At 39.9% G+C, this 24,505-nt stretch overlaps 1 protein-coding gene and 1 long non-coding RNA gene across 2 annotated transcripts in view; both read left to right on the plus strand.

Annotated features, from left to right (window-relative positions):
* The window catches only part of LOC111566234 (uncharacterized), a 143,272-nt gene that overhangs the window by 47,450 nt on the left and 71,317 nt on the right, over positions 1 to 24,505 (plus strand). The window contains exon 4 of the long non-coding RNA XR_004847072.2: positions 22,053 to 22,131. This is a non-coding gene — a long non-coding RNA (uncharacterized LOC111566234). The remainder of the gene's footprint in view (positions 1 to 22,052; positions 22,132 to 24,505) is intronic.
* LOC111566230 (teashirt homolog 2) overlaps positions 23,532 to 24,505 on the plus strand; it is a 40,242-nt gene continuing 39,268 nt past the window's right edge. Inside the window, exon 1 of the mRNA XM_023266723.3 lies at positions 23,532 to 24,213. Coding sequence (XP_023122491.1) covers positions 24,174 to 24,213 — 40 coding nt within the window. The 5' untranslated portion in view covers positions 23,532 to 24,173. The remainder of the gene's footprint in view (positions 24,214 to 24,505) is intronic.

Below are 24,505 nucleotides of genomic sequence, written 5' to 3' on the forward strand. Positions count from 1 at the left end.
AGGTCTTGTGTGGTGTTCCCGGTATGTAGTGGTTAATAGAAGTGGTCCAAAGAAGGACAACCAGTGAACTGAAGACAGGTTCATGGGCACACAAGATTTATTGATAGTTGTGAGGAACGGAGGCCGGACAGTATTTTCTGATCACATAGAAAAGCTACTTTACCACAGACTGCTGTAAACATTAACGCTGTCTGTAATATAAAGGTGTCAGAGCACACAGAGCATCGCAGACTGCTGATGCTCTAGATTTTTGCAAAAAATGTTTTGAAAATCTCTACTTTAGTCAACATTTTAGCTTCTCCACTCAACACAAACCCGAACCATTAGCATTAGTTTAGTGTAGCAGGAGTCCAGTTTCTAATTTGCTCTGCTCACTGTGTCCAATGTACCTTCATAGTGGGAAATCAGATGTTACAATTATTTGTCACGCTCCACTTCCACTCGTTTCATGCACAAACTGGTAACAAACATGGCTGCCTCAAGGTTCACTTTGTTGGTTTTCTATGACCAGCAAACGCTTATCAATAGACAGAGGGGAGAAGAAAGCACAAATAGGAAGTTGTCTAATGTTTTAGACATTTAGGCATTAAATTAGTTCCAAACAGATAAGCTGTATTGACATATTGTTGATTATTGTGTAGGCTGCTATTTTGGAGAATGAAGAAGTTGAGGTTGAAGACCTTAACCTAAGTCCCCAAACAAGAAGACTTCTGGTGGATTTTTAAATTAAATTTATTTTTTCCAGAAATTCCAATTTCCCAGTGACCATCAAATGATTAAATGCTAGGTTAGCATTATTATTAGTTGCAAGTGCTAACTGGGTTTAGTGGGGAGAAACAGATTGCAGAGGAGAGTGACATGGACAGTGTTTTGAACAAGTGTTGTTTCCACTAATACTGTAATATAATAACAACACATGTAACCATGGTGGCTGTGCACAATAACCATGGCAGTTGTAACTTCAAAATGCCAACAATTGACCAAAATTTCATTAAAAAATTGTACACTGACATGCATTTTGTTTTTGTTGACTTAAACTAACAAACCTTGAATGAGTGAATTTGATCTGAATTAATATACATTTAGTTTAATGCTGGGATCACTCGTTGATTTAGGCTTATTTTCAGAAATCATGTTAATGGGCAGGCCCATAATAATCTGTGCAGAGTCATATGCTAACATTTCAGTATGATATAGTTAAGTTAAAATTATTTAATATGCTGCAAATACTAACTTATCAAGTTTAGTTTACCTAGAGATAATATGCAGGTGTTTTTCCCCCTAACCAGTCGATTAGTCGAAGGGTAGGAATTATTTCAGTTGACCAAGATTTCCTTAGGTTGGCTGCAGCACTATTTATTAGGAGGTATGCATTTAGATTGAGCTGTTCCCCGTCATCAGATCCTTACTCAAATGTTGCTCAATTGCAGGACTGACTTGGTGGCATCATGTTTTTCCTACTGAACCTCACCCAATTTAAACCAATGAGAAAAGGGCAGAGAAAAAGAAATATAGACATTTGTCATGTGAAATTACCAAAATTGTGTCAACACAGGTAAAAGACAGTTTGTTCATGTACGACTCAGAACAAGCAGCTGATAAAGCCTGGCAAATGAAACCTCTAAGAGTAGAGAAATTGTGTGAGTGACCAGCATCAAAACCATCTCACGGCCAGTCGTACCTCCAGATACATGTGCCTATTTAAATCTTATACACCGCTTAAATGCCAGCTTAATCAGAGATGGCAACTCCATGTGCAAATCAATTTGATATCTACGGGGGCTGAAAAGTGCACATCACACATTACGAGCCAGGATCAAGCTGGGGGCAGGTGCCTCTCTTCTCAGAATTACAAGGAGAGTTTGCAGACAGATATGAATTTACAATTAGTCTCATCCTGGCGACTTCTTAAGGTTTGTGACAGTGTCTGGGGTTCCACTAAAGGCCACGTGTGTGAAGCCATGAATTTCTTGCGACAGGCTATGATACCAGAGAGGCTATATTTAGGGAGGATAACTAGTACTGCACGGTATAATCTGACATTTGTACCACAAGGGAGTCATACTGCATTGCTCACAAATGACAGTGTCACTGTTGGTTTGTGTCCCCGGTGGAATAGGTTAAAGAGAACAAAACATGTTTTTGCAGTGGAGTGCCGCTCTGCAAGACAGATCTAATAAAACTGTATTTGATTGTGGGGTATGATCTGACTGTGGCTGTCACTGGTGAGTGAGCCCCCTGAGCGCGGAGACAGCAGCAGTCTGGTTGAAAAGGAACAAAGAGTCCCTGGGAGCGGTCTCAGTAGACTCGGAAACAGGAGTCTGCATGACTGGCCTGCTTTTGATGGCTGACTTCAGCAGGGCATTTCAACTTCCCCTCTACTTCTCCGGCCCTCTAACCAAGGACAAAGAGAACAGGCAAAAGTCCACCGTTGTTCTTGGAGTGGTAGTTGTAGTATTTCTAAAAATATATCTACTTTATATGAGCTAGTCATGAATACACATCCTGCACATCCTAGGCAACGTAACACTTTATCAATCTACAGTAACACTTTCTATCTGTTCCCTCATGCGGCGTCGTACTTTAAATTATAACGTCAACCAGCATATTTGAGCACCTGTCAAATCCTTTTAAAGAAAACAAGCATGATGTAATTCTGTTCAACCAGGCAATTCATTAGCCCAAGTCAAACACTCGTCCTTCTGCAGTTAGCTGCTGTTGTCCTCCCTGCGGACGCCGTGAAGCCACTTAGGCCCGCATTCACCAAGGTGATCAAACCTGCGTCAGCCTACACCTGCCTCCCCTCTCAGGAGGAACCAGGACAAGCAGCACAACAAAGCTGTGGCGGCACACTTGGGGAGTTCAGCTAACTGCGTCTTCAATCACCACATCTCAGCGCCGTCCAAGGATTGTGGGCGTTTAGGTTGAAAAAAAAAGAGTGTACATGGTGCGGTTTGTTTAGGATGCATAATGCACCAGCTGATTGATGCATGAGGAATATTCCAGCCCCTTGGCCGCTGTAGTGCTTTAGCAGTTATGTGACACCCTGCGTTTCCTACACAGCCGTGGCATGCTCCTCCAAAGTACGCTGCAGGAGGAGAAACAGTATCGCTAATAAATAGACATATGGAATATGAGTGCTCGAGACATCTTTACTATAAGACAGTGAAGCCATGCTAGCAGAGGCAGTGGAATATTATACTCGCTAGATGCTGAGTGGAGATTTGGGGATCAGCAATGTGCAGGCTGTTTTTTTTTCAATGATATGTTTGAATTATTTCTTATGGGTGTGCATAATGGCAATATAAATCTTTCTGGGTGTGCAATTACAAAGACTGGCATGGTCTATTCCCCGCTGGGTGATCGCCTGCGAACAATGACATATTACCGGCTGGCCAGCAGTGGTCATTAAGAACTGATATGGGATTTATGGCCAGTCTTTAAACATGAGATGGCATTAAAGAGATTTGAATACAGTCAAAATGGCACAAAGAATCCTGCCTGAGCAAGATGGAGCTAATGAACTGTGGTTGGAAAGCACGGGGATATAAAGTTATTTTGGGTTAAGCCAATTTCTCATCAAGCCAAATGAGTCTGATTTTAATCACGGGTTGTCAGAGTCCATAACAAGCTCGCTGTGTTATTATAGTATTGTATCGGTGAGGTTTTATAGGGCTGTAATGAGCAAAGTTTAACAATTAATATATTAACACGTGGCTCAATTTGTGATGCTGAAATGCACATTGAAAAGCACATGACAAAACACCGAATCTCAACCTGAAACATGACGGGCGCAGTATTAGGAGCATTCACAGTGATACAGACAGTGCAAAATCACCGAGGGCTTCTGCATGACGACAAAGCTCTCTATATAACCATGCTACTAATTTCCAGGGGCAATTAAGGAGTCTTACATTCCACACGATACCTGCTGAGTGAGTATAAGGAGCTTAAACATCAGATGTGTTCATTGGAAAGTGAGAAATAAAGACTTTGCCTCATCATATTAGTGCCAGCCCTTAAAGTGACTGTTTATCATGAGGTAGTGCTCAAGGTTTTAATGAGCTCCCTGCCTGTTCTAGTATAATTCCAATTAGTCCCTCCGTCTCATATAATGGCATGATTACCTTGTGAAGCCTCCATTGTTTTCTGTACAAGCCTTGAAAGGAACCCTGACTATTTTAATCTGTTTCCCAGTGGCAGCACACCTGCCAAGCCAGTTACACCTCCTGCAGAATGATCACAGGTATTGGTTCATTAATACAGAGAATGGCAGTGTATGAATTCCCCCGGTTGCACCTAGCGGATAGATGAGAAAATTAATGTTATAATCTGATTTTGACTGCATTTCACTCTCAGTGGTAAATTTACACTATTCAAAATTACATTCAGTAAAGAGGAGGAGGAGGAGTTTGGAATATTGGGATTCACAAAACAGCAACTGCTTCTGCTTTTGGTTGCGCTCAAATTTTTTCGCACGAAAATCTCCACTCACTTATAAAGGGAGACTGATCTCAAGTCAAAGCGATAACGAATCCTGCAGCTGTGTCAGCGTCTTAAGTAAGGGCCATTACCTCAATTTTGGTCGCTGCCATTTCAGAGAGAGAGAGGAGAAGGAGCTATTTTTGATCAAAACCCAGGGAAGAGGAGAATCAGTCATTAGCAGCAGTCATTTGCAGTGTCATCTTGTTTGGACAGCCTGTGGCTTCCACTTGAAGACAGTTCTGATTCTAAAGGAAATGCATCCACCTTGTCCCTCACTGTCTCAACGCTCCCCCGCAAAGGCTGATTTAGCAAGAAACCCACAGCACAATCAAAATGACTTATTACTGATACCATTTGTCATCAGGGCATGTTGTAAAAATGCGTAACGAGAAGAAAAATGTGCAGTAACTTCATACAAACTAATAATTGAGCTAATGTTGTCGATTCAATAACTTTTGCAACTGCAAGGGCAGCACGCTCTAAGCACATCATATTGTTGCCAGTATCCCGGTAATTGATTCAGAGCTCTGAGGACACTGTCTTGCACAAGGAATGTTTCATTCAAATCATAATTTAACAGGGTATCAGCAACAATGAGCACAATAGGAGAGGATGGTAATAGCCAGAACCTAAAACTGAATTTAGATTTTCTCTCAGATTTGACACTCGTGCAGAATAAGAGACAGGAGGGAAGAAATGGTAATCTGCAAGAAAACCCTTAAAAGAATCAATTTGGCAAGGTGTCTAAGAATGTGACTTTATCCGGCACTGTGATTCCGACTGTCTCCTGTAAGAGTGGGATGACTGTCTTTCTTCCCTGCTGACAGGCAGACCCAGGCCAAATTGACAGTTCTTTAAAGCGCCTGACAGAAAGCCGCATTAATTAAGTCATTGCTGGACTTTAATTGTGTTAAGAAGTTGAAAAAAAAAATCTAATATGAGAAAAGGTTACCAAGTCCTCCGTGGTGTCAGATTTTCTACTTTCTATGAATATTAATGTGCCTAATGAAGACAATCTTCGCTTCATCTCCCCATTGTTCTGTATTCAGGTGCCAAGCTTTCACAGCCATTGATTTGTTGTTAAAGAACAAATATGTCATGGGAGAAAATGACTGCCACGTCTTTTATCTTAAATTTATCAAGAAAAACGCCTCTCTTTTCAGTTGAAGTGTGGATCTCTCTCTCTTTTTTTGTTATTCTTAAAAGATTTTAGCTGAGTGAATGTCATGCAAAAGTTGTCAAGGTGTGTTTTGGTGTTAATTAGATGTGGTAAGCCAATTTTGCTGTTCTGCTGTTAACAGGGAACAAAAGGAAATTCAGATTTCAGATGGGGTGCAGGGGACAACAAACAAATACGAAGCCAGCAAAGCAAACTAAGTCTTTGTCTTTTGCCAATGCCATAAAATTATTTTGCTTTTAGCATCCAGGGCCTGAGAATAACCATTCAGGTATCTGTTGGTTTATAGAGACAAAACACACTGAATACTATCAGGATAGCGAAGAGTAAACACATTTGGAGGATCATCATTTGTACAAGGTGGAGATCTGCTGATGCGGGACTGTCTGCCATTGCTGGCAGATAAAAGTCATATGATAAGATATTTGATGGCAAGTTACAAGTTCTTTGTGCCTGCCACAGAGCCTGGGGGAGAACAACACCAAGCACTCCCCAAACTTCAATATTAAGCGGGCATCATGATTGCCAGGCATATTGAGGAGACAGAAATTCAAATGAACCTCTCTCCCCGTGATAAGACGACCTGAGTCCTTGTGAAAGATGAGCTATGGCTATTTCTGGAGAACGAAGTGCTCGGTCTCGCCACAGGGCAAACCCTGAATAGCCGGGGTTGGAATTACTTGAAAAGAAGGCCTGGCTGATGTATTTGGCACTTGTCATTGAAGGAGTGTCTTTTTGTTCACAGTGCCATAGATCTCCATCTGAGGAAATTGTACAAAAGGACTCATGTATTTGTGAATCCTTTTGTGAAAAATTAACAGACGCATTTTACCGAGGGGAAAAGGATAGTGTTAGAAAATTAATATTACACCATATCATCTGAATTTACTCTTTAAATTTTGGTAAAATCCTGGCCTGCAACACGCCCTTGGTGCTCTCTCTGTTTTCCCCCCTGCCACAAATGTCCTTGTCTTGGATGGCTGTTGAAAAGAGAGTAGTCACCATAGCTAATTTATGTTGTGGGTTGGGTGTACACAAAGTGTGAAGGATGGGGAACTATGCACATGTGGACGTGCCTTTATTGCATCTGACAGAGACGACTTCTTTCTGATGTCATCCCTCTGTGCATGTGGGAGTCAATGAAGTTCACATTGTTTCCCAGAGGAGGCACACACACACACACACACACACACACACACACACACACACACACACACACACACACACACACACACACACACACACACACACACACACACACACACACACACACACACACACACACACACACATACACAGGAGGAATCAGTCAAAGCTGAGATCAAGTCTCCAACATCATCAACTCACTGCTTCCTTCAAGGGAAACTGCAGTTTTATGTGTTCAGAGACTATGTGATAATTCAGGCCAATATAATCTTACACAGTGAATGTGATAAATTTGTTAGTATTCGTAAAAACTTTTCCACTTGAGAATGCACATAATGTCCTTTTTGTCATTTAAAGGCCCAGTCTATTATCTATAAGTATCGATTTACATTTTTGACATTAGGATTGGTTCTTTTTTTAAAGTTGTTTTACACCAGTATTGCTGGGTGAAAACAACAAGAAAACATGCATGTTATTTAAATTTTGTGTGGATTTTTAACCTACAAATCAAAGTATTCATTTATTTAGCCAATGAGAATATACTTAACATTTATATAGGGAGGGAAAAAAGATGGATTATGGCTTTAATGTCTGCCCCCCCCTTAACAATTTATGTTATATAAAGCAGATTTCTCAAAGGTAACTCAGCAGGGGAAAGTTCGTGCTCAGATTTACTTTAGTTCCCATGCGTTATAAAGCAGACTTGCTTTTATTTATGGGGAAAGTTTAACTTCTGGCTTTGTGCTGCAATGATTATAATTTTGACGCCGAGCCTCAATAGAGTTTTTAAATGAATCAAATCTAATGCTCAGGCACAGTTGATATCTAAAAAAAGTCTCTTAATGTGGGTTTTCCTTTATTGTTATTATTATGCAAATGATTATTTATCATTCTTATTATTTCTTCGATGTCCTCTTTAATTGCAACTGGACTGACCCAAAAAGACACAGGAGAACAAATGAAGAGCAGCATCAGAGGGAAAGTAATGAAACGTCTTTCAACAACACTTTGTCTCCGTTCCTTTGGCCAAGTCTGGGATACCTATTAACACTCCCTTTAAATTATTCATTCTGATGGATAAAACACCTCCACAATTAATTGCATGTGAGCCACCCAGCCCCCTTAAATCTGTTGAAGAGGCTGGAATTCATAGTGTGCGCTCGTTAAACGTATAATTTCCTTACGCTGGACTCTCAAATACGGAGCTGAATGTAAAAATAATAACTTCTAGGTAAATACAGTAAAGGACGGCTGCTGATTAATGGGCGCAGAATGAAATATCCTCTCTTCATCAACCCCCCCTTCTGTAATAATATGCCTGGAGGAGAAAGAAAGGAAAAGAGAGACGCCCTTCTGATATGAAACTTTCCTATCGTTTGTGTATTCCGTTTCATGGACATCACTTCAGAGAAAATGAGCACCACATGTCTCGCACGCTCATGTAAATTACATCAGAATCCCAACCTTGCACCATTCACTGTGAAAACGACATTCAGTGTTATATATTAATCATAAACATCATCAATGTATGCAGTATTAATTGTCCTACTTTCATAAGAAAAAAGAGAGTTTGGGTATCATGTTCTTCTGTGGGGAGGTCGTCTCTGTCTGCGGTGTTAATTTGTAGATAATGTGTAATACGATTTCATTACTAACTCCTCATTCATATTTGATTTTATCTGAAGTCTTGCATTTCACTGTTAACTTAGGTGAACTTCCCTGTTGTTTCCACCTGGAGAGAGATGGATAATACATTTGTGCCTCACATTCAAGGATTAAGTGGGCAGAAACTGCAGTATTGATGCAGGATACAAACATAAAGGCAGAGTGATGGCTGCTACTAAACTGATGTTAGTGTCAGTATTGACGTTTCAGGACAATGCCATTTTAAAAATGCAAACTCAGAGGCTAAAAAAAAGAAAAGAAGTTGTGTATAAAAAGTAATGCTGTAAGCAGAGAGGGAAAACAAGCTTTGTGTATTTGTTAAAGAAGCTCATCCAGGAAGAAGAGTGTGCTGCCCAGCTATTTATTGCTATGCTGCTGAATGCAACGCCAGCTCAAAAGGCTTCAAATCATTGGGGAGATTGTTAGGCTTCTGTGAAAATTACGGAAATGCAGGGGAAATGGATGAGCAACACTTCATAACAATTAATCAGAGGCCGCTGATTAATAAAGTTCATTTTTTATTCCCGATGATTCAGGGGATTATCAAAAGGACACTGTCCTTGTCATTTTGATTAACAAACCCATCCTCGCTCTGGAAGAGGACGCGCTGAAGGGAGACGCTTTCTTTCGCCCATAAAATAAATATTGAATGAGAATATTAACTCGTTAACCTTGACAAGTATTTGTAATTTTCATAAGGGGGTAAACCAGCAGATTCAGCACAAAAACTGCTGTGGGGGTTTGAGAAAAGGCACAGGAAGAGGGGCGGGGGGACGACAACACACAACAAATTAGAGAGAATGAAGAATGCTACTGCATGAATCCTGTCATTTTTATGGGCTGCAATGATTAATTTGTTTGTTCAAATTCTCAATTAAGCCAGGAGGAACTGGCAGAATTAGAAAAGGAGAGCAGTGCAGTGCTGTCTTGGCTTTGCAAGCACCCTGGGGAGATATAGCCCTACCTGATCTCAGGTCATCAGGCTATTCTGCAGACAGCTCACAGAGCCTGCAGCACGGGTGTGGTGTACGACTTCACTATTCATTTCAAACGGCGCAGAAGAAATGTAAATCAAAATATTTCGTCAGCCCCCCTGATAAATCACTCTGGCTTTTTCTTTCATTTGTCCAGGTCGCCTTGTCAAAGGTAATGCCCTTAAAATGTCAATTGTCAGCGTGAGCATGCATTGCATTAGATATAAAGTACAGTTCACCACACACAAAAACAGCAGTCAGTCGCAGTGCTATACAGAAAGAAATAAAATATGGAGCTTGCACTTCCCTTTTCCCTGGAGGCACTGTGCACTTATTATTTGTCAGAGTGACAGATGTTTTTCAAATGATGGTGTCTCATGTGTGCTGAACTTCTACCAAAGCCCTACCGTGAGAGACTGCGGGATGCTATACACCATCTGATGGAAACCTCCACGGACTGAATCCCTGTGCTGAGAGGCTTTTCTGCAGGGAAGTCTAACAACAGAAGAAGAGGTTGTCAGGGTGGTCTGCTGAGGTGATCGCAGCACTTTACCGAGCAACAGCAGCGTTGGACCTGGAGCCGACTTGCAGGAGCAAATATGCAGCAGCACAAAACTCAGAATCTGGAGTTGGATTTGCTCATTAGAATTGAATTTGCAGAGTGCTGTGAATTTGTTTTGGAGGCTGCAACAAATATTATTTACAGCACAGACATACATATTAATACAGACAGAAAACTCATTTGCAAGTAACTCTGCGACTGCTCAGTTCCACTAACTGAGCAGAAAGAAAGAGGTCATTTTGCGATGTGCGTTTTTTAACTGTGCGTGGGAGGAAAGCACTCAGGTACGCATCATGGAGCTAAAATAGTTTTTGGCGAGTGGTTGTCGAAATATGAAGTGTCTACCAGCACAGAGGAGGTCAATGAGGTCTTTTTTCTGCTTTCTGTCTCAGCTTCAGCTTGAACCATAAAGGGTCAACCAGGATGTGAATTTTATTAGTGATATTGGTGAGATTTTTCAGTGTTCAGTGTAGTTATAGTGCTAACATGTACTGCACATCACGTGTTTGCTTTACCAATACAGTCTCAGACATGCAGCACCACTCATGCTTAAAAATACATATGCTTAACTTGAGGATATCCCAAAGCAAATGTACTATTTTTGTTCACCTACATTTATGTAACATCTGCAGCACATTGTAAAGCTACATCTTGTAAATGTTCACGCCTGCACTTTTTCCACTGTGAAACATCTCACTTAAAACGAGTTGACCCACTGAGGTGTGGACATTTTATTATTTTATTTTTTTTACAGTGCTTGTTTATTTTACATCTTTATTAGACTTTCCAATTTTGCTCATAGTTTACCTCTATAACTGTTCTTTGACTGAAGTCAAACTAACGGATACATCTTGTGCATTCAAGTGTAACTTGTCAAAAAAAAATCATCTGGGGAGAAACCTCTTTCTGTTCTACATACGCTGCAGATTGTCCAAGTGAAACTGCAACTTTGTTATTGTGTTTACGACCATTATATGATTTTTGTAATGAAATCACAGTGTGCTTTCCGGACCAGTGGGCGTTTTTAATAGTGTTGGCCACCTTTCTTTTTTCCAATTCAAGGTGTCCTCTATACAGTATGTATATCCATAGCAGCAGCATTGACTAGAGCCAGCACTTGTGAAACGAAAATGCTTATTAGTCAAACAGTCCCCATCGGAATAATGCCACGGTCAGCCAGTGGTGAGGGATAACTCTGCGTAGATGACACTCTGGAGCCTATTCTGTAGGGGATCTGCTTTAGTACAGCATGCACAAACATGATGTATGGACACACAAGCAGAGAAGCATCATGGGACCACACAATGGAGGAGCTGCGGATGAGTTACTGTAGCAAGAGCAGGGCTTGCATGGAATACGCTCTTCAAAACAATGACAGTATGTTCTAGTTTCTGTTTAACGATCCATTTGCCCCTGCAACCTTGATCAAAACCGGTCGGCAGAAATGCAGCAGATAAAAATGAAGACAGAATGATTATGGGCAATGGTAAAGCTTACGTCCTTCATAGAATCTCTTAAATCCTTGGGAAAGAAAAAAAACATCATACATTAACAGACATCCAAAGTCATATGGCTGCATTTTTATACTACATAATGACTGAAGGACTGGTTATACAAGGAAGTGAGATAATGAAATCCAGCTGCTCGTCTTCAGGGAATAGCTAGAAGCCTGGTGGTCTTGGAAATAAGTTCAAGGCTTGTTGTTGTACTACTGTAGCTGATGAGCTAACAGCTAATTCACTACTGGGCTTGAAACCTGCTAGTGTTTCTTTTCTAGTGTTCCTGTTTTCACTGTGCTGGAACAAATACACATATAAGGGTGAACCAACAATGAAACAGACACTATTAAGAGCTCCAAAAACATCATGAGTTGAAAATGCTAAAAATCTCCTTTTTAATGTTTGCACATTTATTTCACACAAGGCAAGCATGTTGAAGTATTATTTTAAAATGTGAAAAAAACTCCCGCTCACAATCTCTCCTCCAAAAATACTTTGTTTTCACATTTCTGTGCTGAAAACATATCTAGCAAAATACATCACCAATGAAATGTGTTTTTGCAAGTGCAAGAGTTTGATTTTTCATTATTTTTTTTAAAGTTAAAAGCTAACCAGTACTTGATATTGTTCGGCTACTCTCTGAAGGAATAATGATTTTTTTTTGTTATATAGCATAAAAAATAAAGCGAAGATGCTTCGTCTGTCTGGAATGATGGAGCTGTACATTATATTATTAGGCTTAGAGTCACTGAAAGGGGAAAGCACAGAGCTAGTTACCCCACCTCATTAGCTTGGTTGCTAACTAAGCAAGAGGTTTACAGAGTTTATTTAGATTTTGTATTTAGCCATCTGGCTCCTGTCCTCTCTTTTGTGGAGCAGTTTATACTCTGACTTTTTTTTTTTAATCTAAGGAAGAATGTATTGAGCCGTACAGATAACAAACTAGCGTCAATTGTTTTGGACTCTAAGCACAATGGTGGTAGCTTGTTTGGTGTCAAAATTAGAAACAGATAGCAATTTCTTGATGTTGCTGCTTAAGCATTTCGTATCAGTACAACAGAGTATCTGAATGAACACTGGCCATTTTTTGTTTTGCAGTGTAAAAAATAAGATGAGGGCAGTCAACCTGGCTAGAATAATAAAACTGTAGATTATTTTGTTCAGCTACGAGTCACTGAAACCGTGAAAAGCTCAGAGCTAGCTAGCATACATACATGACAGGTATCAGGCTTATTAGCCTGGTTGCTAACAAAGGAACCAATTCACACAGTTATTTTTTTTTTTTAGATTTCTATTCATGCTCCCCTTTTTTTTCTTTTTAAAATAACTGTCTGTAAACCATGCCTCTGGGGTAGTTAATATGTGGACAGTTTTTACTTAAAGAGTAAAAATGGATGGAGCCACACAGATAATAAGCTAGCCTCTTTCATTTTGTACTATGACAATAGTTTGTTTTCTGTCAAAGTCAATGTCACACTTCATCAAAAATACGATGTAGTTTGTAGTGATTTCAGTGAAACAAGCTTATTTCGCTACAAAATTTTTGCAGTTTTGAATTCCTTTGTGACAGGGCCTTAACACAGTTATATTTAGTCTGACTTTTAATGCCAGGGCCCTTCAAGTTTAATACAAAGAGGTTTGTCAAAGCATCATATATTTATGTGGAGCATTTGCTGCGTATGGGGAAGAGGAAAATCAATTTCCCACCCCTCTTGATAATTGATCGTTTTTTCTGAGTGTACTGGAAAAGTGACAGGCCAGGTCTATTATATTTTGAATGGTAGTCAAGCAGCCAACACTCATTCTATCTATCTATCTATCTATCTATCTATCTATCTATCTATCTATCTATCTATCTATCTATCTATCTATCTATCTATCTATCTATCTATCTATCTATCTATCTATCTATCTATCCATCTATCTATCTATCTATCTATCTATTGTTTAAGATATATTTAAACATATGAGATAAATTCAGACAATGCAAATGAAAGAGGATTTGTGAAACAAAGGATAGCATTACGCAGGGACTGGGTTGTATACTTTACTGATTTAATTCCTCCTCTCCACTTAACAGTCTCCGACACCTCGTCATTAGCCAGTAAACCTTCTCAAAATAAATCCAATCCCATAAATCTACCTCTGAAGGAATCTGATACTTTTAAAAAGTGACAGCGACTGACCTTGAGATTTATTTTTGTCACACCAGAAACTGTCTCCCTCAGCAACGAGAGATGTGCCTGTCCAGATGGTTTTGTGTGGCATCGTCTTGCTAATTGTCAGTGATGCCATCAAAGGGATGTAGCAGACCTGACAACTTAGCTGATGAGCAATAAGATGAGTATGAGGGGGGAAATTAGAGCCAAAAACATGTGACAGTTATTTTGTGCAGCCTACCTATGCTTTTAAGCACTTTAAACCGTTTGGCTTCTTTTGTTTCCTGCATTTGTTGCCGACTAGAATAGAGCAGAAAAGAAAGCTATTATTATTAAAAGGGGTTCAAAATAATAATTACTGTGTAATTATAATGTCCGATTGAATTATGCAGGCTATAAATATCTCCGAACATGTAATAATGCAGAAAGAATAGGTCCATTCCAGCAGTATTAAATAGGCCTCTGAAAGCTGCCTCCATGGTAATAATATGTTCCATGTTTTTTGAAGCTATCACCTGTCTTAGTTCACTTTAAAGTTGAATAAGCTGCAGCACAGAAGCCCAGCAGTACGTCCCCGGTGACTGTAAAACATGCAAGACAAAACATATGACACAGGGGATGATCCTGACCTGAGACTGACATGTGCTAAAGTACATTATAGTCATTGCCAGGATAAAGGTCACATTGACTCCTGTTATAAATTGGACAGGACAGCTCCAGCATACATGGAGTGTCAAGTGTGAGGAGGTCTGAAAGAAAATCCCTTGGATGTTTCAGGACACACACACACACAGGCGGACGGATAAAAGTGTCCACATCTCGCTCTCACTTGTGATTAGCACACTTAATCATCACATTAAAGGAGAAGTCCAAGCGAAGTTCATCATATAATGGAGATGCAAGGGAGTTTGATGCCGTATTAGGTTTTTCGAGTGGTCATCGAAATAATGCGTAAAGGTGAGATAACAGTTAAGGTTCAAAGTCTAGTACTGTTACTGTTTATAGTTAATGAGTGAATTCACACTTTCTACTGTTCTGTTGCAGAAAAATATATATTTACATATTCATTTGAGGCATGATAGTCTTTGACTAAGAATACCCCGCCTGAAACGACAGTAAGCACAAGAGCAGACATTTGCACTGAGATACAAAGGGAAACGACTTGAAAGGAAATAAGCAAATGAATGCAATGCCTCATTAGGCGGGTTTTATTTGACCGTAGCCAATTAGAGGGCATCTGTAATTTAAAACAGTCAACCTAAAAAAAGACTCAACGAAGAACACATTTCTCTCATGGGACTGAATCCTTTGCCTTGTTTTCATTCAAATTATTTTTTATACCAGTGACATTTTCTATTTGAGTGAATATAAATAATACACAGAGGACACTGAAGTTCAGAAATATGCAGATATCCAGGCTACGGTAGGAGTTTGCGAGCTGAGATGAAAGCGCAGGGTCTGAGGGATTTCACAGAGGTCAAGGTTGCTCGCCGAGGTGTTTGGCCTTGCTCTCGGCTGGCTGTGCTGACTTGTTTTGCCGTTGCTTTGTGATCAATATCCCTCCCTCTGTCTTAATCAACGACCCGCTGAGGTATTTGCGGGTTGTTACCTTAATGACACAAAGGTGCACTTTGAAAACAGAGCTGCAGTTGAGGCAAGACTGACAGCTGGTTTAGCCATGAATCACACCTGAGTGCAGATTAACGTGGCACTCCTCACAAACAGAGACAGCACTGAAATATTGATAGGGAGAAGTAGTTTCTGAGGCTTGTGCGAGTGATCCGCATCAAAAGATATGACCAAAACAAGATCCCGACTGCTTACTTTGCAGGGGGAGCCTCGTGAAAAATAGTAACACCTGTATTGCTTATACTGGTTGTTAAGCATTGGAATAAAATTTTGTGCAATATGCATAACCAAATGCTGGAATAATGAGCCATCTGTATGTGTGGTCCCTTCCTTGGAGATGCCAAGAACGGCACCATCTGTGATGCAGCTACCAGCTGTTTTCCTTCTTATTACATGTTTATTAAAAGCTGAAGTTGTCCTCTTCAAGAAGAGGAAAAGAGAGCATGGGTGGCACTGTTGGTTATCTGATTGCCTCCATCTCCATTAGAAACAGACTTGAGCTCTTTTCCTGGTCCTATAAAAAATACACTAACTGTTTCAACAGAACAGAGGGAGTGCTAATTAAATACTCCTTCTTTTTCATCAGCAACTCGCAGGAAATTAAGAGAACAAACACAAGATTGACTGGCAGCAAAGCAACAAACATGAAAGAGGATGAATGAATCTAATCCACCAGGACTGGAAATAAATAAATAAATGATGTCACTTACCCCACCTTCACTTAGCCCTTTGGGTTTGTATTTCAAAATCCCTCAGCAGGGTTTACGCATCTTTTCTATTTGCATTGTTTTCAATTTTCAAAACCTATTAGCAAGATATCGATCGACCACAATTGAGCATTTATGCACAGCAGGCAACCTACATCCCTCAAGTCAGAATCAGATCACATCTCCCATAATTGAGGGTGGCAGAACTGCAGACCACCCTCTGCAACTGTCAACAAATTTCAGGAGCTCAAACTAAGATGCGTCAGGGATGCATCCTGCGCCGAGTGATGGACACTGAGAAGGAGAACTGGAAATGTCCATCAGCATCCTCTGCCATGAGCTGAACAAGACAGGTCAGGTCTGAATAGACACTGACAAACCCAGGGTGGACACACTGTCGACGCAGACTAAAGCAATAGCAAGGGACAAGTGACAGGCTGCTCTGATGCTTTACCTAACTGCAACACGCACCCGGGGAGGCAAAAATAGTGTGCGGCCAATCGGACACCCGCGTGGATGCTCGTCCATATGGACAGACAGGCCTCACCCCATTAAAAAGGAGATTTTTGAAAATAAACTTTTCTGTTGGTGCTTAGCCAAATGTGAAAAAGTCAAAATGCTGAAGACGGCACTGTATGTTAATTTGTGTGATGAGAATTTCAAGCACAGAATGTTGTCTAAAAGCAGCAAATTGATATTTCTGACAGTGCATCCATTTCTGAGGTTAGTGTGTTCACTCTGCTCAATGCTCAATAAAACAAACAAAATGCCCTCTATTTCTCTATAAACAATTACCTGCCATAGATTGTAACCTTATTGGATTTAGTGAAATGTTTGAAATAAATCATTAAAGGCGCTGACAGGGCATTTATCTTCACTCTTGCTTTAATGCTCTGTGCACAACACAGTGGATGAAGTCAGTCAAGGGTGTGTGTTGTGTTTTTTTTTTCTTTTTTTTTTGGAGTAAGCCGGGCCCCAGTGTGCCTCAGTGTGTGTGCTTGTAAGAGCACTGTTGCGTGTGTCAATCCTCCTGTGGAGCCATGTTCTCAAAGCTCTTCATTTTGAAATCAAGCATGAATAATTAAGCCATTTCACAAGGCTGCTTTAACGATATATTACATGAGAGGAAATAGGTCAAGCAGCAATGTAAGAAAGACTGTTTGCATGGGTGTTATTGGGTTAAAAAAGACGGTGAACAATACTCCCCTCCCTTCATGTCCCATATACTGTACTTACTCTGCAGAATGACTGACAGCTCGAGCTTCAGACTCATTCTCCTGCAGATATGAAAGCTTTTTCTGATAAGTCATGCATTTGTTAGGGTTACATCTGGGTCATGGTGCCATTCCACCTGAAATAATACATCGGCTTCAACCATACAACTGGAGGTGATGTTCAATAGCACATACAGGGCACTGATGAACAAAACAGACAATTACAATATATAAATATGTATTTTGTGCATGTTTTTTTTTCTTCAAAATGTATTGATCTATAATAATATTTCTTTGATGAGCACACAGAAACATTTTACCCTTAAGAACCCACAATAACCACATCACCACAGACACCCGTATTTCTTAATTTTTGGGACACTGTGCAACAAAATCGATGAAACCAAAAGTGTAGTTGCAGCCTATCAATGAAAGCTGAAAGCTCCTAAAATGCTACACCAAGCTAATAGAAACTGCAGATTATATTTTTTTCTGGTTTGGTCATGAAGAATATACCCATTCATTTTGCACATACTTATCCAATTTCCTAAAAATAATCTTTAATAAAAGTAAACTAAAAATATATATCCTGTGCTGGATATTTTACCCTCAAAAGTCACAACAAACGTGTTTTGTTCAGAACTTTGCCAGGACAGCGAGTTGCAAAACTGTTCAGTTTGCTGTGTTTTGACAAGAGTTGATGACATGTCTCTGCTTGCTTTTATTTTCTATTTAGGTTATGGCACTAACATTCACCAGGCATTCTTTGTAAAATCTGATATGCCTCAAAATGGATGTGGTTTAGACAAAGAGTGCAACAGAGATTTTATGAGAGTCATTTTGTGATACACAGAGAACCTTCACAGTCCTTTTTGTCACACTGTGCGTACATGTACATACCAACTGTAGAAGTTATTTTTCTGAACATACATTTTATGATAAGCCTGCAGCTGTACTGAGTCAAAAGTAGTGTGCGGTATTAACACCTGTCAAGAAAAGAGTGACAAGTACCCAATTGTCAACTACCAGCATTAGGTACAAACAGTAAAACAATATCACAATGGTATCCATGTCTCTATAGTACGCTACAAAATTGTGAAAAGGAGTAAGTTCTGACTGATGTGAAAAAAAGCTCCAATGATCTCTGTCATCTGTTACATTCAGCCCTGAGGACAAACATGCTGAGTCCCACAAAGCTCCTTTAACTGTGTTTTCAACAACAACAACACTCATATCAGCTTGTTCAACTCACCTACTTTCAACTAAACTGTGTTCCTCTTCCATAGTATGGGACCACATACTACTGTGTGCATAACCATGAGCACCATTTGCTCCTTTGCGCAGGAATCGTTACATTTCTCATAAATTTGATGTGCTCTGTTTCTAGAAATATCTTAATGCCATCATCAAAAATCCACAACCATGGCATCATTTCAAAAAATGTTAAACGATGTTTATATCTGTTTATGTGATCACAGATTACTGCGATCCTGTTTCATGTGTTTTTTTTTTTTTTTTATTCTCCACTGTTGAAAGAAGTTCATATTAAGCTTGCATCATTAAATTGCTGCAATGTAGTTCTGCTCTGCGAAATTTTTTATTTTTAACCGCTTGTCAATCATACAACTGGAAACTGTTTTTTTTTTTCAGACATCCACTGAATTTGCAATAGATCTCTGTTGTTGTTGTTTTTTTTAGCTTTGGTAAGCTTTCACAAGCATTACATAAATTACATCTCAATATCAAGCCGCTGCTTTTGACTATATGCATATGTCGTTGTGCTGCTTTGAAAATTATGAAACTACACTTCAATCACAGGCTGTCCATTGTACATGAAATTTCATCTCTGGATTAAAGACAGGTTTGGATTTCCAAGACCGTCCTCCTTTTATCATGACTAGAGCATTATAATTAGATTCCCTATTGTGGAAAGACTGCAACTAAATAGTTCGACCACATAATGTGAATGAGGCTGGTCTTATGATATTGGAAACACACTCGGGCTGAGTCCAGATTTCACTCAAATAGATAATTGACCAGTGTGGATCCACAAAATGCCTGTGTGTTTTTGAATGCTCTAGATTCACAGACAGCTTGTGAACCTCATAATGTGAGCAGGTCTGTGAAGTCTCTAAGATGATGCTTGTTTGGGTTCACTTTGAACTCACTCTGCTCTCACACGTCGCTGTCTGTCAGATGTTTGCTGGAGCCTATTGCACCGTCAGACAAATTATAAATTAATTTCAAAAATTCCCCTTGATAATATTCCTATGCCAAAACTATAGAGTAATTATTTGGACATTTGTTTCTGGAATTTCTCCTCTGACCTGGAAAGAAGTGCCCAGAAATGTTGTTAGAGAGTTAATGTTTACCAAACCACAAGTCTATAATGATCAACCAGACAAGGCAGTCCTTTCAAATTTTGTATAATTCCTGTAAAGACGCTGAAAAATCTTGACACATTTCACACTCGGATTTTCTAGAATACAGTTGTGAACTGTGTGAGCTCATGTGCAACCAATTAGATATGTTTGAAATGCTAGAGAGTGGGAGAAGACAGACACAAATGTCAGAGTAGAGAAAAAGAAATAAAACAGCTTAATTGCTGCACTGTCCTTCTCATTGCACCGGCTCTAACCAAAGAGTCAAGGTTCGTTTTCTCTGAAAGCTGTTGGTTTTATAAGGAAACAAATCAGCAATCCAGAAATTTAAAGAAAACCCATTCATTTTCTTCTGTTCCTGAGTGCACATTTTGTTAGAGAGAAGCAAAAATGGAATGTCCACATGGGGCAATCGCAACAAGCAGCACAGACAAAATTGACATATTTACGTGTTATATTATGAAAATATTACAGCTAATATGATGGCAAGCAATTGCTTCTGTACACATTCAGGAGAAATTGTGCAACATTAATATTCATTTGCAGTCGTGTATCAGACTAACTGATGGATGTAAGTCAATATTCACTCTCCTTTTAGCTCTGCGCTGGCCTCCACCGATTCCTGAGGGAAATATCTGCCTCTTTAGCTGCTAAATGCTTTGCTAGCTAGTTGCTAATTCTGCCTGCTGTTGGATGGATATTGTACAGTGACTTTTTAGAGTGCTTTTTTTTTATACTTAATGTGACACTGATGAGTGCAACACACAGCAATCTGAAAGAAAGTGCTGGGCTGAGGGGAACTCCAAAGCTGAGGGATAGCCACTGACTATATATAAAAATGGAAGAGAGGGGATAGTTTCCTGTACACCAGTTTTGAAACTCAGTTTGGTGGGTCAGGGCATCGGCATCTTGGCAGTGATTGACTCCATTTCAGTCCCACCTGATCCAAAAATAAGCAAAGAGGTGGAGCATTAGTGGAGCTGAGACAGGACATCTGTCACTCAAAGCAGCCTCACAATTAATTAGGCACAACTTTTAGCCTAAATATAATTTAAATGACTGAGCTATATCAAAATTAATTCCCTGTACAGTTGACATGAACGAGGAAATTAGCTGTACAGACCAAAGCCGTTTTTTTGTACCAGGTTGTAAATATGCTTATTTCTGCTGTAAATTTGGACATTTTAACATGAGGGTCTGGGGATACTGAACTGCTTTTGGAGGAGCCTCTAGTGGACGTTCAAGTAACTGCCATTTGTTGCCCTTCTGCATTGGCTTCATTTGTCTGCCACACAGGCTCTCTCTTAGGGATATCTCTGTTTTTATACTTTGTATCTAGCTTATAATCATAGTATTTGAACTGATTTATTCTAAGCTTTTGAAGTATTACTAACTTTGATGAGAAAAAACACAGTGCTCAATGTTAAAAGTAATTTAGCCTCTAGGTCCATATTAAAGTAGATTTCAGTGAAAACTGGAGATTCAGACAGTAGTATCAAACTTCTGAAACTCCTGACAACTGCCTGTCCTGCAGTTTTACACCAGGTTACAACACTGACAGTATGTGAGACCTAACATTCAAGGTTATCCTCAAACTCAGCGCCAAAAACAGTGTCAAGCTCTGAACGATGCAAAATAGACTGTGAAGATGAATCAAATCCTAAAAGTAAAAATGATGAGAGGTCAAAACTCTGGCTGCAGTCAAAAGACATTTTCTGGAGTCGCTTTATTGACAATAAATAATAGGCAGATTTTGTTGACACTTCAGAAGTGCCATGGGTGACTTCCAAGGAATGTGGGCACAGTTTCTGTTCCAGAGCTTGCTGGACATCAAACTTACATGGGTGTGAAAGCTCAGGCAAACATTCAAAGAATGCAAAACCTCTCTTTCTTGTTCTCTGTGAGAGAAGCAGCTCCACTTTCTCGATGAGACATGAGATAAAAGAATTACTTATCTGATTTCTGGCTTTTGGAAAACAACTGCTTATGTAACTGGGAGGATTTTGAATTTAAGAGTGTTACTCATAACTGAAATATATAATTTTATTTCCACTTAAGGTTTGTGTGCCTGTCATCGAAGACTGGTCAAAGTGCACAGCCATTAATTAAGTTTTGTTGTCTACTTTCTCAGCATGTGTGCTCCATATTGGCTTCTTTATTCAAGAAGAGCCACAGGTGGCTCTAAAAAAGCACTAACAAGATACATGTTTGTCACACGTTGTTACTGCGGCAGATCATAATTAAGCGAAATCTGTTGAAGTTGTATCCCGGAAAATCCTCGAGCAGCCAGGTATGAGAATTGCAAACATGTGAGGGAGGAAAAGCTCATCAAGACTTAGGGGATGACAGACTCCGCCATCTGCACACGGTTCTGCCACTGCTAGTGATTCATGAACGGTGGGTAGAAAGTTTTAAATGCAAGCACTGATCAGAAACTTTTTTTTCTTCCCACAGTTTGGTGAATCAAGGTGTGGAGAGGCAGACAGAGTCGGTGTGAGCGGCAGTGTAGCGAGGCCAGTCGGGGAGAGATAAGGTAAGGCGGTGGTGGGCGCTGGTGTAACGCCTGTCACCGCACACGCATGCTTTGTGTACACACGGTGTTAAGAGCTGTCAGACAGGTATGGCTCAGGCTTGATCCGAGCCGTGATTGATCGCACAGGTTCAGGTGGAGTTCACGGGAGGTCTCTGGTATCATTGGCAAAATGAGTGACAGACACAAAGTAGGGTGATGGAATATTATCAGGAAGCCATTTGTAATGCGGGGCGAGCCTGGATCTCTAAGGGGTGTTGTCTCTCATCACCTCAACTTCATATTTGATTAGGTCATGAGTAGCCTTTAAAGAGAAAGTGAAGCTTTACTGTTGTGCTCACAGATAGAGGCTGTAGTGTTCTAAAAAAAAATGCCAAAAGTGTGAAAAACATACTTCAGGATCAAAAGTAAGAAGTACAGTATTCTCTTTGATAAGTCCCTATGAAGTCTGGCAGCACAGAAATACCGCTTAACACTGGTGCAGAAGTGAAATACACTTTGTTGCTTGACCACTTTTGGTAAATAAGAGCAAATTAGGGTTGATTAAACATTTGCTAACCTCCTGTTGGCAGTTTTATTCAACAAGCTTGATCCAAAAGTGAATATTTTTGGGGTTTTTTGAAGTGTTGAAGTGCTTTTCCCCACCATTTTCTATTAATCAGTAATGGAATGTAACTTATATTATATATATTTACATGAAATTATAGTGGTATTGTTACTTTTACTTAAGTAAAAAACATCTGACTGATTCCTCCACTGCCACCATCACACAATTAATCAAGAAAATAATTGGCACATTAATGAAAATAATCCTAAATTGAAAGTGTAGACCGACTTTAATGCATAGCCATAATCACAAGAGAGAAGTAACCACAGATGCATGTGAAACCAGTGGGCCTTAATGTGACAATTTGATAACTAAATGCTAATTAATGTACATATCCTGACATGCCAGGTATCCTTAATGTTTGTGTTGTAGTTCTGTTTTATGCAAATGTAGTGACCACTGAAAAGTCTCACACATGTAACTGAAAGGCTCATATAATCTCAAACAAACTGCATTTTTTTTGTAACTTTACCAAAAGATTTTTACATTTAAAAAAAAAAATCTGACCTCAACAGCTGCATTCTGTGTGAAAAAAAAAATAAAACAGTAGTGGGAAAACTTATTAGGTGTATTTTGATCCTCCTGTAAACAGCTGATGAGCAGATAGTTGTTCCTCCTAACATATTCAGGTGAAGTGTTCAAACACAAAGCACGTTGTTCGCGTCCAGCCGAACAGTAACTGCGGCGGTTCATTCATATCGGCTGGAAATCTTCCCAAAACTTGCCTTTTCATCCGGCGAGCAAAGCGGGGAGCTGCAGGAGAGGCTCTGAAAACAAGAAAAGCTGCATGAAAAAGGCACCGAGCTCAGATGGATAGAAAGCAGCAGCTCCCAGCCTGAGCTCCTGCCTCTTTTCTCTGGCCTCTGTTCCTTTAATAAACTCATGGTTATCTAGTGTAACAAATGTCTCGCTGCCATCATCAAGTCCAGGCGAGGAGGGAGGAGTTTTTAATGTTCAGTTTGTTCTATGGATCGATGTCTGCTGGCATCGCCTCTCCCCTCGCCTGCACCGTGCGTAATATACTGTACCATTACCAAACGCTTTTTACGCGCATTCCCTCCACATTTGATCCAGCGAAAACTGCTTTTGCGGGACTGACTGACACCCGTCGATCAACATATGTGGCACTGATGGACAAAAACGGATGGTGAAAGGAGACGATCCGCAGCCCGTAGGAGGAGGAAGAAGAAGAAGAAGAAGGTGAAAGAACGAGCTCCCGATTTAAACATCTGCTTTCGCCCTTTTTGAAGAAAGCGATTGGATTGTTCTTTTCTCATATAGTGAGAGAGATTGAACTACTCGGAGAGCCAAAATAAAGACTCGCACACACACTCTCTCTCTATGCATGGACTATCGTAGACCGCATTCAGATTTCACCTGGGCACAGTAGTGAACTGCGACTCCAAAAAAAAAAAGAAAAAAAAAGAAGAAAGAAAAAATGCCACGGAGGAAACAGCAGGCACCCAAACGGGCTGCGGGTAAGCGATTTATTTTATTCAACCTGTTTACTGTGTTCGTGGATTATATTTTTGTTTCTGTTTCAGTGGACAGGCTGCTCAGGGTTTCCCTTTCAAACTTTTATCATGTGGGTTCCAGGAAGAATTAGAAGCTTCATTTAGTGTCCCAAAGAGCCACATCTGAGCAGGTTTTTATCTAGTTAGTTGGGATTTAGTGCAGAATTATATAACTCCATGTGCTGTATTGAGGCACATGAATGCAGAGAGCCAGTGTAGCGGAGTAAATTAATAATAATGAAATGCAACTAATTCC

The sequence above is a fragment of the Amphiprion ocellaris genome, chromosome 8, assembly GCF_022539595.1.
Source record: "Amphiprion ocellaris isolate individual 3 ecotype Okinawa chromosome 8, ASM2253959v1, whole genome shotgun sequence".
NCBI classification, from domain to species: domain Eukaryota; kingdom Metazoa; phylum Chordata; class Actinopteri; family Pomacentridae; genus Amphiprion; species Amphiprion ocellaris.